Genomic DNA, 15,775 nt, shown 5'->3' on the forward strand with positions numbered 1-15,775 from the left:
CATAGTTATTTTGCCTTTCAGTAGTGGCAATTGGAAGGGAAGTATTTTTTTAAAAGGATGAACAGGTAAAATGCGAAACAGAAAATCCACACACCTCTCCTCCCTGGGTGGTGCAAGATGCAGCACAGCTCAGGAAGGGGCCATTTTTTCACTGCATAACCCCACCCCGCATTAAAATTACCATGCCTGGTTCAACTTAACCTATCTGAAGATTATTCAGAGAGTTAAAACAAAGACTTGAACATCTATTAATATAGAAAGGAAAACCTAACAATATTTTTCCCTAAATGGAAGCTTTATACACAGGCTGGCAATGACTTTAGCAATTCAGAGGTTAAGTTCAAAATTGTCTAGCCTATTCCAATGGACGTACGTTCATAGTGAACACATGCATGAGGGGGGGAAATCTAATTAGCTTCTTTAAATGCTTGCTTTACCCCCAAACCTGGATACTTCAGTTCAGCAAGGCATATTCTGCACAGAAAACATCATTCATAGTCATTTTTCCATACTGAAGGTGGTACTATGGATTTACATCTGGATTTTTTTATAGATATGAGAGTTCAAAACTCCCAAAACTTGACACCCTCAACACAATGATTTCCTTATAAATTTTAAAGAAGGAACTAGGCCTGTGTATGCAACAAATCCATAAAGGTATGAAGCCACATTGAAATCTCTGGATTAGAGAGCAGAAGACTCATTGCTGTGCCATTACATTCTTGAACAGGATTTCAGTAACTACTCAAGAACTACAGCAGTATGAGGGCTACAGCATGATAATATGATGCAAAATGACATTCGACAGCATATGTCACTTCAGGCCTAACTTTTCCTACCATACTCCATAATCACCAACAATTGATTTCAGTAAATGCCTTGCAGTCTTAGGATGGTACCATGTTGTTCCAATGAACTGAGAAAAATAACAGTAATGTCTCCCTTAAAACATTGCTCTACTTGGTTTCAAAAAGAAGAAACCCTGCAAAAGTGGAAAAGCGTTGATGATCTCCATGCAGTGCCCCATTGCCCATTCGCAGCCAAACTTCATCTCCTTTGGAGAGCTTAAGCACTGCACTGTTGCTCGATGAGTCTGTTTTTCCTTTTGATTCATAGCTATGAAAAAAGAGAGAACAGTAGGCGAACAGTTTTTTATGCCTTAACATGCTAAACACTCTTGTATTGAAGCAATGTTCCCTTAAAGAAATGGAGGCCTGGCCCTCTTGCTTGGGGCGAGGGTTCAAGGAGAAAGTGGTGGGTTGCAAAAGGGGAAAGTGCTCCTTCTTTCTCTGTTGCTTCTCAGCTGCAATTCAACCCTCCAACAGTTAAGCTTCATTTTTTGGCAGCGTGGTTATCGTTCTAACGTACACTTCATTTAAGGCACAAGCCTATGTATGATTAGACATTAAAAAGTCCTACAAATTCTTTTTCTGTCTAGTCATGCATAGGATTGCTCCCTTAGGGTCAGCAGATGCTGACTGGCTAGCAAGAGGAAATGTCAGAGTCCCAGCTGCAACTTCATAAAAGCCCTCCAAGGACACAGTGGGAGGGCTCTCCCTCCGCTTCACAGCCAGCACAGTTCCTCCCCTGCCAGCTGCATCTCCAAAGATGAAATACTGTCTTTGGAACAGGTTCTTCAGGGGAAGCAATCTGGGCTCAGGGAGGAGTGAGGCACTGCGATCCTATAAAGAGTCTAGGCAGTTTCTCAGCCCCTGCTCACAAGCAGAGGTGAAAGACATAGGTGCCTGAACGTGGCTGTGTACGTCTTTTTGCAAGGTGAGAGGAATACTCAGTTGGATGCCTGAGCCCATCTGAGGTCAGAGGATTATGGCCAGGCGCACTGGGTGGCACCTTGAAAGACTTCAGAGCAAACCTCCCGTACTAAAAGCCCAGCAGCCTTCTATCAGCATTTGACCAATCTTCCATTTAGGCCAGTATCATCTATTCTGAGTGACAACTGCTCTTCATGGAGGTGCTTCCCAACCCCTGCACCCTGACAGTTTGTTAACCTTGATTGCTATCGATCGAATCTGGAACTATTTGCATTCCGAGAACAGCTCTGCTTGCGCTGCACTCCCTCTCCATCTCTTTGGAAGAGTTTGTAAATGTACGAAATCCACAAATACAAGTCAACACACCTGTATAAGCTGAACACTGTATTGCCATTGTGCATTAAGTAAACATATACTTCTTCCACATCCTCATGCTTCATCATGTTGAAGGTGAAGAAATACACCCCTGAAAAATGGTCATATGGTTTATTAAAATGTGCATACAAGGTAGTGATGAGGGCATTATTTTTGCCAAAATTTCTGGAAGCCCCCTTTGCCTTTCTTCCCTTTCAGTTTCCTGTCTTATTTATTAATTAAAATCTTTTATATACCATACAATCAGCCATAGGTTCTCTGAATGGTGTACAAGAACACTGCAATGGACTTCCAACTACAATGGAATGATACTGAAGAACTTCCCAAGAAACACATAAAATTTGATTTACACCTTACTAAAATGTTCATTTTTCCATTCTAGTCAATGGAGAAAAGCTTCCGAAAACAAGTCTAGAGACTAGAGGTGAAGCTCAATGCCATTCCAAGGCCCCAAACCCAAGAAAACCTCCTACCCAAACCAGCAGCACATGTTTCATGGCAAATATTAGGATCTACAATTCTTATACTTACCATTCACTGGTGCACCAAATCGACCAGTCATTACATCAAAAAAGTTGCCAACATTGGTTTCAACACTACTGAAGATTATTCCACTGTTCTGATTACTGAAGTGGGTTGCCATTGAAGCCATGAATGCAACCTACATGAAAACAGTTTGTGTTTAAAGGGCAGCTACCAAGAAGAACAAAGACAAATTGGAAGACGTGATTGGCACTGATCCATTCCATGTGAGCTTCTTACCAAGTTTGGTTTGGAGCATATTTGCTTTCCTTTCCTAGAGGTACATACCTTTAGGACTTGGGCCAGGTCACAGCATACTCCAGTGACAAGAGCCCCATTGATTTATGTAGGAACAGAGAACTATTCATGTGCATCAAGAAAACCACATGCAGCTAGAAAAGGTCATATGGCTCCATTTGAGATCACACTGGGGACCACTGTAGTAACTAGGTCCCCTGGCCCAATTGTCCAAGTTATCTTGCTGCCTGAGGAAAAGAACAGATAGTTTGCTTTCCCAAAGAAGCCAGTGAGGAAAGCTCCAACCCAGTCAACTTGGGCATACGTGGGGCTGTATTCTGAGTAAACATGTATAGGACTGGGCTAACATGGGAGCAGAGTTTCAGCAGATAATAAAGCCATTGCACAAGTTTTCTTAATATGCAGAGTTCATAAAAGTTGTCGAATTCACTTTTAATGCAGATCTTTAATTGTGAATACAATTCGATTGTTGTCCCTGACAATAGTGACTCACTTTACTGTATTCTGATTGAATTCAATAGCTTATGGGTGGGCACCTAAAATTGGTTGGGGGACCAAATGACCACTCATCAGCCTCCTGCAGGCCTGATGATACTGGTATTAGAAGGCATGGCAATGGCCTTAATGTTATGTCCTTGGCTGGAGTTCCTCTTGTGGTGCTTTGGGGGCTGGAACTGCCCAATGCCTCCTTCCATTGGGTAAGATGCTGGGCTGGCAGAGCTCCTTTATCCAGCACCTTGGTAAAAGACTCCACTCATTCTGTAAGGGCTTTTCCCAGCAGGGCAAACACATATGCATTGAAGCCACCCTTGTCAAATTGCCAATTAAATAATCACCAAACCAATTAGTATTTTATCTGTATTATGTTTTATGTTTATTTATGTAAGCTGTCCCGAGGCTATGCAATGGGACGGCATACAAATGCTATAAATAAATAAATCACCTAGCTCTATTTAATTTAGCTGCTCTACAAATGCTATAGACAGACAGACAGACAGATAGTAAAATAAATCACCTAGCTGTATTTAACTTAGCTGCTCTATTTAGCATAAGTATAGAAATTCCCCAAAAATATGATTTCCTGAGGAACAGTATTCCCAGCTTCTGTCATTCTCAATTCTTTAACTGGGATACTGTAACAGGATGATCAAGTGTGAAATAGGCTGAAAGCAGAGCAGAGACCTGGCAAATTATCACTTAACTGTTAATATGCTTTGATATGTATGCTAAGTGTTCCCTTCTGTGAAGATAAAAATTTTAAAATGGGGAATCTTCCGTGCTTTTTTGGTGCTGGTGAACAGGAGAAATACCAGGTTTCAATGTTTCAGGGCTCAGGCCCACAGGAAAACAAAACAAAACATTAATGTGTGTATGCTAATTTATATATGCTCCAATGTCTGTAAAAGACCCCATTTCCTGAGGACACTCCTATTTCTAGAAAGGGATGTATAGATAGATTGTGTTAGCTTTCAGGAAAAAATTGGCAAAAATATTCATATGGAGGGAGCAGGAAATGACGCACATGTGGGCAAAAAGGCACGAATCCAGGTCCCATCAAGCCTGCTGCTGTACTGTTATTTCAGCAAGTGCCCACAGGCAGCAGGGCGATGGGGCAGACGGCCTCCAGAGATTCAGGGGTTCAAATGAAAGAGTCGGGGCTTCAGTGAGCTTCCCTAGTGGGCCACCTTCCGCGTTCTCATGGGGCCAGATGCAGAGTGAATCCAAGCATGTTTAGATGGAAGAAAATCCTATCTATTTTCCTAGAACTAATCCGAAGAGTAAAATCTAATCCAGTTCCCCTTGTGCAACAGGGCACAGTGAATTATAAAGATCAGTTAAAGTAGCTTTTCAAAGTCATATAATTTAAACACCATATGATGTTGGAAATCTAATTTAGCAAATATACCCCAAACCCTTCTCTGTGTTTCAATCTTGCAATTCTACTGGCATGGTGCCAAATCCTCCAAATGTTCCTTTGTCCCAAGATCTGTGCAAAATGTGAACATTACCTCTAGCTATATTTTAGAGCCCTTTCACAGGAAGCTTGCTTTCTTCTAGGACAAAACAGCCACAGGTTTCCACATGGTTCTTTCTCCTTCAATTAAATCTACATTCAAAGCTTTAACTCCACTGCCACCTGGTTGCCAGTTGCTGCATGTCAATGCTGGGATGTACCTCTTCTTCAGTCTGTTTCTCAAAGAAACCTTGAAGCCACAGCAATCCCGCATGGGCAAAGTCACCCGTTTTGTGAGGATGGGCAAAGAGTATCACTGTAAAGGACTAGAGTGGGAGTTAGAACCTGTTGCCCTCCACATACGTTTTCACCTACAACTCCGTCATGACTCACCATTGACTGTGCTAGCTGGAGCTGATGGGAGCTGTAGGCCAAAACATCTGGAGGTTACATGTTGCTCACTACTGCAGAACTAGAGCAACTGATACTTTAGTGCAAGAGTGCAGAGCCTCCAGCCCATCAGAAGAATTCAGTCCATCGGGCCTCTCCCACCAGTGCGGAAAGTCTCCAGTGAAGCCCCTCATAAAAGGAGAAGGGGCAATCAGGCCACTGCCTCCAGGAGCCCTCCTTGAGGTAGTGGTTCAGCCAGCTCAATGCACCCTTCTTCCCTTCCCTCACTCACACTCCAAGATCCAGACAGCAGGCAGAAGCTCAGCCCCCAGAGTGCCTGGCGCTTGCACGATGCTGTCTGCCTTGTGAGTGCCTCTGCATTGCACAGCCGATTGGCTGTTTTTTTCTGGCCTTCTCTCTCCTCTCCCCACACCTTGAGCTCAATGTCAGGCTCCCAGGAATGGCCACACACAGTAGTAAGAGAAAGAATGAGGACATGATCCCTGCCCAGCCAGCCCAGCAAGAAATTCTGGACCATCGGTAGTGCAACCAAATCATTGGATGGTGAAATTTTTGCCTAGCTTTCATGTACAGAAAAACAAAGCTGTCTTCAGACTTTGTGTGAAAGAAAAATCTCACACTTCTATATCATATATATTTTCCCAATATTGGGCGAAAAGTGTGTGCTCCATAGAGGTGAATCAATTTCATTATAGAACCTGATTATCTATTAGGAGTTAATCTTGCACTTCAAGCACCTCAAGAGCAGGAGTGGGTAGAGGGTCCACTGGTAGATCTCTGGATGATTAGCTAAAGCGATAACAAAAATATTTTTCTAAATCAGGCTGCTGAAATAAAGGAGGCTTCTGGTATTGAAAAGAGGTTCCTAGACTGAGCATTCAAACTCAGACCTAAGGTCTTTCCAGCATTATGTCAACCTGTCTAACCTATTCTTTTACATCTTGCTGTAATTAATGGCTTCTGGCCCTCTGCTAGATCACTATTCTGCCCACTCCTGGTCTAGTTAATAAGATAACCCTTGAAAATACAAAATTGGCCAGTATTTTGAACAACAGATTTACTTATTCATTTTCTATTTTATTTAGGAAAGGGATTATGAAAAAGATAGTATTCTAAAATGTTTACCTGAAGTTCAGGTGGGATGCCAGGGTAGCCCTTCTCTCCTTTGGGGCCATGGTGGCCCCGCTCTCCTCTTGGTCCCATGTCCCCCTTGTCTCCTTTGTCACCTTTTGTTCCTTCAACACCAGGTGCTCCATTATTGCCATTGTTTCCATGATTTCCTTAGCACAATCAAGGAACAACTTATTCAGTATAAAGCTGTGTTTAAAAGGACTACCCCATCCAACTTCATTTCTGATCAAGATACTCATTTAAATGTAATCCTTAAAATACATATTCATTTGTACAATAAGAACCACAGCAAATTTATAAGATATAGAAAAATAGGTAAGGCACAGAAAAAATCTTGCATAGTGGAGTGGTATCTTTTGGGGCCCAAAGGGAAGGAAATGTACAGGGGATGAGGCCAAAATCCAAAGAGGTGGGCCAGAAATGCCAGATATCTTAAAGGTCTGCCAGTAACTAAGAATTCTTATACACAAGGCATTTATTCTTTACTTGTGATCCCTGATTTAAGGCTGCTTACAGGTTCTTTACACACGATCTTTCAGGTTCCCTTCTGTTTTTTCAGACTGGGTTCTTTTAGAATGGAGAAAATAGGGTATTATTTTCTAGGGAAATGGAAAATTACGCATTTTCTCCTCATGTAGTTGAGCTACTGTTCTATAGCACAGCTGACCTGGAGCTTATGAAGCGGAAAAAAAGGAAAGGAAAAATTCTGTGTAGATCTATGATGTCAATGGTGTGACCAAACTGAAAGTAGATACAGAATTAACAGCCTTGTGTAGACAAGCCTTGTGCCTGGGGAATTTGGGGAAGACTGAACAAAAGTCAGGAAAACACCAATCAATCAGCAGCTGGTGGAATGTGGTATGGCAAACTGTATTACAAGTTTAAAATGTTTTCCTATGCAAATATAAAACAGTGAAATGGAAGCTACTCTTATTTGGTAACAGGCAAAATATTTATTTTATTTTAAGCTTTTCTACCCCTAACCCTACCCTATTCTGTCCCATTACAAAAAGTCTCAGGACGGTCCTTTGGATCATGTATGAAAATATTCCAGATGTTCAGGATTATACCTTATATATATAAATAACACTAGGTCTCAACCAAGGCCTAACATACTGACGGGTACTGATGACATTATTAAACTGCATTGACATAGTATATAAGATAGGACTTGGTATATAAGATAGAACTTCAGATAGGGTGTTTCTGATGTGGGAGCTGGTCTGGAGGTCCTTCTGGTATGGGAAGTTGGTGAGGGTAGACTCAAACTTCTGCTGCTGAAATTCAAATAATTTATTTTTTCTACAGCATCCCTATACTTAAGAAATATGTGTGATATTACCAGTGCAGGAATAAAATTATTTACTTGTTCATGGCTTCTGAAAAGTCAATAGAAAGTACTATAAATTTTTAGTTCTAAATGTGAACCAAGTTGTTCACTATTAAGTTAAATAGCAGATGGAACATGCTTGAACTTGAACAGTAAAACTAGACATGGATTCTCTTCAACTGTGTGTTCTGTGATTCTTTTTACTGCTTTTAAATCAATACACTGTATAATCTAAGAATGTGAGAAGTTTCTTTGTTAGGTTGCCAAATTCCCCATGGCTTCAGATTTTTTTTTACTGATCAGCACTGTCATTAGCACTGTCATTGGTATTACAGATCTCAACAGATATTTCTTGCCTGGACTCTTATACTGCACTTTTATGGAATGAATGTTTCGTAGCTTATTCAAATAAAGTCTATTCATCATTGTGAACTTATTTGAAAAGGCATATTTTGGCTATCTGAATCTGCTTATAGGCACTGTGTATGCATTTATCACTGGATTTAGAATACTAACAAAGACCTGAAGAAAATTTACTATGATCAAACCAACCAACCAGTTGTATTGCTTTTTAATGGTCAGGACATTAAAACTGCTCCTGCTGCCAATGGCCTGCAGAGCAAAAAGAACAGCCGGACACCTTGGTTATAAGCAGTGGAGGATCTAGACGTTGGAGGGTGCCTGGGCATGGCAGTCTCAAGGGGATGCTTCCCTTAACGGCCTCTCCTTGCACTTCCATGTCACCAGATGCTCTCACTCCTCAGCATCCTTCTCGTCCCTGTGGCCACGCGTTCGCCTGACAGGCAGAAAGCCAGGGAGCAAGTAGGCCGAGAATGAGAAGTAGGTGAACAAGTCAGAGGCAGGGGTAGCTGAGGTAACTAACCCATAAATATCCTATCTGTAAAATCTACGAAACAAAAGGGTTTCTGGAAGTCGTTGAAATGTTTTCTGTTATGAAGTGCCTCTCTTCCAAATTGTAACAGTGAAAACATTTTCCGTTTTTATACCATGTTAAATTTAGTGCATCATGTAAAAATTTTCTCCAGCTTTGCTGACATACAGGGCAAGGTGAATCTGTCGTCTTTTTGGGCCCAGGTTAACACAGCCCTCTTCTCTGAGGCCTTTAAAGACTTATTTGGCCACGCGGGGACTTGAGGGAAATTACCAGGTGTTTTGCAGAGTCATTCTTTGCTATCTCCTGTTTTATTGTCTGTTTTTAGCTGTTTTATTTTTTCTGATTTTGTGATATTTCTGTTGTATTTAAACCACCCAGAGAGCTTTGGCTGTGGGAGGGAGGGGGTATAGAAATGAAAGAAACAACTCCGGGAGGAGGGGGTCTTGTCAGTGGGCCCCTGCTGGGACATGTGCCATCAACAGGTGCCCAATCATGCCTACCCTGGAACCAGCTCTGTTACTTGCATGTTGTGCAAGCACACCATTACATAAGTCGAGGACACAGGGACACCTGTTTATGTAAGACACTGAATTCTACAACTCCCTAGTGCTCCTTCCCAGCATGCGTCTGATGCAGGGGATGGTGGAAGTGAACCAAGGGAACAGAGAGGGAAAGGAATCAGATCAGGAATAGTTGCTATGACTAAGGCAGCAGCACAAGTGCAGCAGCACATACTCCAGCGGCCGCCCTGACATAACGATGCAAGGAGGTTCCCAAATTTTTACCTGGCATTCCAGCGGGGCCTGGGGGGCCTGGGGGGCCTTGATAACCTCGAAATCCAAAATCCCCACGGCAGCCACATTCCGGTGGACTTTGAGGCCCACTCTGTGTTGTCTGTGAAGACACAATTTAACAAGAAACACTCTTAAAGGCATACATTGACTGCTGCACATACTTATGCCTGGTGAATAATAAACTAGTTTCTAGTTTAAGATTCTGCAATTGCATTGTTATAGCCAAGCTAGTCTGTCGTACCAAATTGAGAGGTGTTCTAGACCTCTCCACAATGGCCTAGGAGGAGCCTTACAAGGAAGGAAGGCTTTACTTGGACCAAAAAGAGATGAGCTGGCCAGGCAAATTTGTAAAGAGGTTTCTAATTAGCAGAAGCTGCATTATGGATGCAGGGCTAATTAATGTTGCTTTGGGATTGCAGCTCTCTTTGTCTTTGCGTGCACCTGAAAACAAACAACTGTATTTTATTTACATTGTAAATAAAATGTACAATATACATCAGTAAATAAACAATTAACATTGCAGCACTGTAACCTGACTAAAGAAACAATGATTAATTAGTCAAATGAGTTTGGGTTGTTTAATCAACAAACTGATCAATTATATCCCATAAATTCTGATGGAAGAGAATTTCCTTTGTTTTGACAGGATGCTCCCAGCTGTCCTAGCAAGCATCCTCTTGGAAGAAGCATTCTTTCTCTGTATGAGAGAGGAAAATACCTCCTTTAAGATGAAGCTTACCATCTGCCATTTTTCTAAGCAGTAAATCTGCTGCCCAATTTGATAGGGACATTAATTAAAGATTTTAAAAACAGATTAATTAACCATTAATCCAGCAGTGCCTCATTACACAAGGAAATTGACCTTCTTAGATAGGGCTGTTCACATCTGGTGTTCTCTGGTCTGTTGGACTACATCTCCTAGCATCCCACAGCCAGACATGCTGGGAGTTCTAGTCCAACATACGTGGATGGCATCTGGTTGGGGAAGGCTAGTGTAAGTACAAATACTATATAGAGAAGTGAGGGAAAGAGTCAAATAGGATTGCATTGTTGTTTGCTTGTTACCGTTCCTGTATTTACTTGCCAATCTTCAGTACCAGGACACTTGACAACACATAGATAGTTGTAAGCTGTAAGTTTGCTTTGTTTGCCAGGTATGAGGCTGGAAAATTGCCCCAACCTCATGGCGGGGGATCTCCATCCAGAGCCTCCTGCTTCCACTCTCAGTTGGTGCAGAAAGAGCCAAGTCAGCTGCATCTCTATGGTCATACGGCAACTTTAGACACTTTCCCCCTTTTCTTTTTCTGTATATCAGATTAAACATATAAATCAAGAGAGAGAGAGAGAGAGAAAATGTTTTTGGAAGCATTTGGGGGTGGAGGGAGAAAAGGCTAGGGCCACCCAATATGATACAAGATTAGAGTCAGGGTGGTGAAGTGGCTAACAGTGCAGATCTGGGACTCAGGCGATCTGGGTTCTAGTCTCCACTCCACCATGGAGCCAAATGGGGGACTTTCTCAGTACAATGCACCTCACAGGGTTTGGGTTGAGGGGATAAGATGGAGAGCAGGAGGAAGAGAATGATGCAAGACACTTTGAGCTCATAAGAAAAAAGCAGGATATAACACTAATTATTAATTCATTAATTAATTGGATTTCTGTATCCTGGCAGTGCTGCAGCCTCCTTCCCTTCCACTCAAGGGTGCTACACCAATGACCAAAACAGGTAGTCTAATTGCTTTGCAGGGTGGAAGGAGGGGAGGGGAGTGCAAAGGCTTATGGATTGCACCCTAATAGTATCTTTAAAATCTATACTCTTTATAGAGGTAAACATCTGACCTCAGTGGAATGGTTTGGTGGGGGAGCGCATCTGGGATAGGAAATGTCAGGGATGTGTCATAAATCAAAATAAATCCCATGAGACTGCAGAGGAGGATACTGTTCCTTGAGGAATCTTTGGCATTCGTAGCAGATGGGGCAGTCATGAAATCCGAACCATAAACCTGGATCTCAATCAAGATGTTTTACTTGAACACAGATGGGCAACCGCAATACATGCTAATCAATCATACCACTACTGATTGGTGCAACTGCATTGGAATCACTGCTTTTCTCAGAAAAAAATTGATTTAAGCACATGTTGCTATGCAAAACTGATAGAAAACACATGACACATAGTTTCAGTGCCTGTTTGTTCTTCTCTACATTAATATACATGTGTTGAGCTGCAGTCTCAATTGTTAAAGGCTTGTCTGTATTTGCTGTCTGACAACCCTTCTCATTCATGTATAATTAATATTTGTGCAGGGGTTTTCCATAATCAATGTTGATAGTAAAAAAAAGTAGAGCATAGGAAAAAATATTTTATCCTCTTATCTTCTTGCCCTGTATATTCCCTTGAGGAGGGAGGGAAATAGTCTGGGAAAGAGGAACCCATGTAATTAATTTGTAATTCATTATCTTAGGGAATGCTCCACTGGAGTCCATCTATACAACACATGTCAGCGTGGCCCTGTAGCTCTTTCTTTGAAGAGGAAAAGTTGTATCTGGAGGGGAAAGGTGGGATCAAAGAAGGGGTAAGTGAACTGACTAATGTTTTTCCTACCTTTCATATCCCTGATCTAAATAATACCCTCCATTAGCAGCTTTTCCCCTGCAAACAAGAAATCCCTGGGAAGGTGGCTGAGAACACGCATGATGCTTTGGCCCTCCTTCTATGCTTCCCACCTCCCATCATTGATTTCCCCGAGTGTTATGTTATCAGGGGACCCAAACACAGCATCCCAGAGGAATTAGGGTCAGTGGGGCTGTGTGGCTGGGCTTGCACTATTGATTACCAGGGATGCTGCTGATGTCATCGAATCCACAGGATCCTAAGACCACAACACACTCTCACACTAGCCCCAGAGATGGCATCATGAACAGGAGGAAGCACCCCCGCCCCTCAAAATCCTCCTGTACTTAAGATTTGTCTTCTCAACAAAGTATTTGATTTTAAGCTGTTTCAGCCCCACTGAAGGTCATGGAGCACAAATCACTTTTAAGGTCAAATGCTTCAGTTTAATTCAGGAAAAGTTTTTCACAGATTGATTTTATCTCATACAAGTATTGTTCTGAGCTTGCCAAAAGTAACATTTGTACTCTCCTGATTCATTGACTGGGTTCTGACATTAGGATAACCCACTGTCAAGGGATGCATATGGACTGAGCACGTATTGGTGTTGAACTCTGGATTGCAGCTGAAATGCTGGCATATTGTTTATGGGTTTTAAATTGGATTTTTTAATATTGTATTTTAATGTGCTGTTATTGAATTGTAAGCCATCTTGAGACCATTTCAAGTAAAGATGGGGTTAACATATTTTAAACAAACAAGCCCCACTGTGCTAAAAGCCATAGTTTATTAACCATGAACAACCCAGCCAGCACCCATAGTTTGCTTCTGGATTGTGAACTGTGTTTGTTCACAATAATTTGTTGCCTTGACCAGGCTCAGATAAGCAATAATCCATTTTTCAACAAAAATTCACATTTCAACATTCCCTACATTTAAAAACATAAGAACACAAGAAAAGCCATGCTGGATCAGACCAATGGTCCAACCAGTCCAGCACTCCATTCATACAGTGGCAAGCCAGCTGCCCTCAAGCAGGATGAGTGCAGGACCTCTACCTGCCAAGCTCCTCAGCAACTGGTGTAATGCAGGTATGCTAACTCTGATAACAGAGGTACCACCTAGCCAGCAAGACTAGTAGCCATTGATAACCTCCTCCTCCACCATGAATTCGTCCAATCCCATTTTACAGCCATCCAAATTGGCCTTCACCACCTCCATGGCAGTGTATTCCATAGTTTTCACTGTATGCTGCATGAAGAAGTACTCCCTTTCATCTGTCTGAGACCTCCCACCAATCAGTTTCATGGAATGACCCTGGATTTGAGTGTTATGGGAGAGGTCTCCCTCTCCACTTTCTGCACTGTCTTGATAGTGGGTTATGTTTTCTGAACCTGGTCAGTGAGGTCCAGTAACACAACATGGTCATATCACACTGTAGAATGGCCATTCACCATGTTGCCTGGAAATTATGGAAATTGCTGTCCAACACATCTGGAGACACCAGGTTGAGGAAGGCTGTTGCAGCAGGTGCCACTTTTATCACAACCAACAAACACTGGCTTCCAACAGTGAAAATATATATATATTCCTCTTTGGAATTTTCTGGTATTTGAGATCCATCAAATCTGAGACTGTTCCATTCAGGTGTACCATTTGGTCTTTCTTTTTTTAGGGTGGTTTTTAATTTAATTTAAAACAGTGTAGGAGATCTGTGATTATATATTTTTCCTACTGTCAGGTGATAAATTATGAGTCTTGCTGCATCATTGTTTTTCTTTTGTTGTTTGATGTATTTATACATTTAACTTCTGTGCCACCCAATCATTCAAGTACTCTAGACATTTTACAATGGTTGTGTCTTATTATTCTCTACATCAGGTCCTTCAGATTGAAAATTAGATTATAACTTTTCCAAATATTATTATTATTATTATAACATTTCTATGCCGCCCCTTGCCGAAACCTCGGGGCGGCTTACAACATGATAAAATACATTGAAATACAATAGTACATAATAAATTACCATTAAATATAGTAAATTAAATATAGAAATAATACTTTTAAGAAATAATCAGTATCAAACTATCTCAAACAATATATTTCTCCTTATACAAACCTGCTTGAAATAGTCCATAGATTTAAACCCATTCATTTGCCCTAATTGTTTTAAAGTGCAATCCTGCATGTCTACTCAGAAGTAAACCCCATTATTGTCAATAGAATTTACTCCAAAGTAAGCATCCATAGGATTGCAGCCACACAAAAATTATCTTAATAGTGATAAAATACTCAAAACTCTAGGCAGGATAGAAGATGAAGCTGAAAGCATATTAAATGATTCTTTACTAAGTCATCAGTACTCTTAAAAAAAATCAGTGTAGCAGTATTTTTTTCCTTTACTATTCTTACACTAAAATCCTATAATTTCTACTCAGAAGTAAGCCTAATTGAATTCAGTGGAACTTGCTGCCCAATAAGTATGTATATTGGATTGCAACCTTGTTGTTATAAAATATGTAAGACTTCTCTGCCCCACAGAATTGCACAATCTTTCATTAATATCTGACATTTTGTTTGACAAAGATATTATAAATCAACTATCTGCATACTGCTTCAAAAACAGAATTTGGTCCAGTCCACGAGAATATCTTTTCCACATTGTATTTCTTAGATGATGGCATGATCTATTCAAAGTTGAGCAAGCCCCACTAATTTCAGTGGGACTTAGAAGTGCTTAACTTTGGCTGGATTACACCTTTAGGCTGCAATCCCTAATCACTTACTGAATAGGACTTACTTCCAAGTACCCATGCAGAGGAACAAGCTGTTAAAGTACTAAAGAAGCCTCGGCTCAGTAAGTGAGAAAGTGAGTATTAAAGCTCCTGATTACATCTAACCTAAACTTCTAGAAAACTTCTAGAAAGTTAACACCGGTGTTCTGCTATATCCATCCTATTTTATGCTTCCCTAATTCATGAAAGGAATCTATATGTATAGCGTAGCCACAACATACTTTTGCATATTTCATAATCCAGTTTCCTTAAAAAGCAGTGCTGCTGGTTGTCTTATACAGAAAAGCAAATCCATTAACTCTCTATAGGTTGCCATAGAAGATTAATTCAGAGTACCTGGACTCTGCCTGAGGTAGGCTGTGCTATATCATCTACCTCTGGTTTCAAGGCATTTGGGTCAGTAGAAGGGCTATTACCATCCTCCTCAACCGTCCACTCAAAAAGGCGACTCCGCTGTCTGAACAATTCCCTGCCGCTGGAACCTTTTTGGCCAGTCTGGTGGTGGCTTTGCAAGACTTTGGCCACTGGATTATTAGATCTTCTGCTCACCTCCATGTATTCATCTTGGCACAGGCAAAAGCGAAGAAACAGAAGCAACACCAGGAGACTCCAGTGGAGGAAATCCTTGGGTGCCATATTACTCATCATTAGCAAGGTCCCCCAAGTTCAAATGCCTTTTACAAGAGAATGATCTGCAGATGCCGGGACGTGGGCTTCCCAGGCGATTCCCCCCTATTATGCCTGGCAACAAGACCAGGGTGACCACAGCTTTATATGCTGCGTGCCGTAAATTATGCTGTGAAAATGTCAGAGTGGCAGGAACCTTCATCCCAAATCAGTCATGCTTTCTTAAACAACCCAGTCATTATTCACCGCAAGCCCTACTGTAGGGAAAATTGATTTGTATGCTAGAAATGCCCACTG

The 15,775-nt window shown here is 41.3% G+C and overlaps 1 protein-coding gene across 1 annotated transcript; it reads right to left on the reverse strand.

Moving 5' to 3' along the window:
- Window positions 1–956: 956 nt before the first annotated feature.
- C1QTNF3 (C1q and TNF related 3) lies at window positions 957–15,487 on the reverse strand. The gene is made up of 6 exons (XM_044431055.1): window positions 15,401–15,487; window positions 9,434–9,542; window positions 6,418–6,572; window positions 2,679–2,808; window positions 2,139–2,238; window positions 957–1,116 (listed from the first exon to the last, which is right to left on the reverse strand). The coding sequence occupies exons 1-6, from the start codon at window positions 15,485–15,487 to the stop codon at window positions 957–959; spliced, it is 741 nt and encodes a 246-aa protein (XP_044286990.1).
- Between the last annotated feature and the right edge of the window lie 288 nt (window positions 15,488–15,775).

Source organism: Varanus komodoensis, unplaced genomic scaffold (assembly GCF_004798865.1).
Source record: "Varanus komodoensis strain SLA01 unplaced genomic scaffold, ASM479886v1 scaffold22, whole genome shotgun sequence".
NCBI lineage: Eukaryota > Metazoa > Chordata > Lepidosauria > Squamata > Varanidae > Varanus > Varanus komodoensis.

What these genes read in the sequence shown, in the direction of transcription:
- C1QTNF3 (XM_044431055.1), bottom strand. Translation starts at nt 15,487, where the DNA reads ATGGCACCCAAGGATTTCCTCCACTGGAGTCTCCTGGTGTTGCTTCTG. An exon ending in AGGCCCCGCTGGAATGCCAG is followed by an intron (nt 6,573 to 9,433) that starts GTAAAAATTTGG and finishes GATTGTGCTAAG; the next exon opens with GAAATCATGGAAACAATGGC. An exon ending in GCATCCCACCTGAACTTCAG is followed by an intron (nt 2,809 to 6,417) that starts GTAAACATTTTA and finishes GTTTTCATGTAG; the next exon opens with GTTGCATTCATGGCTTCAAT.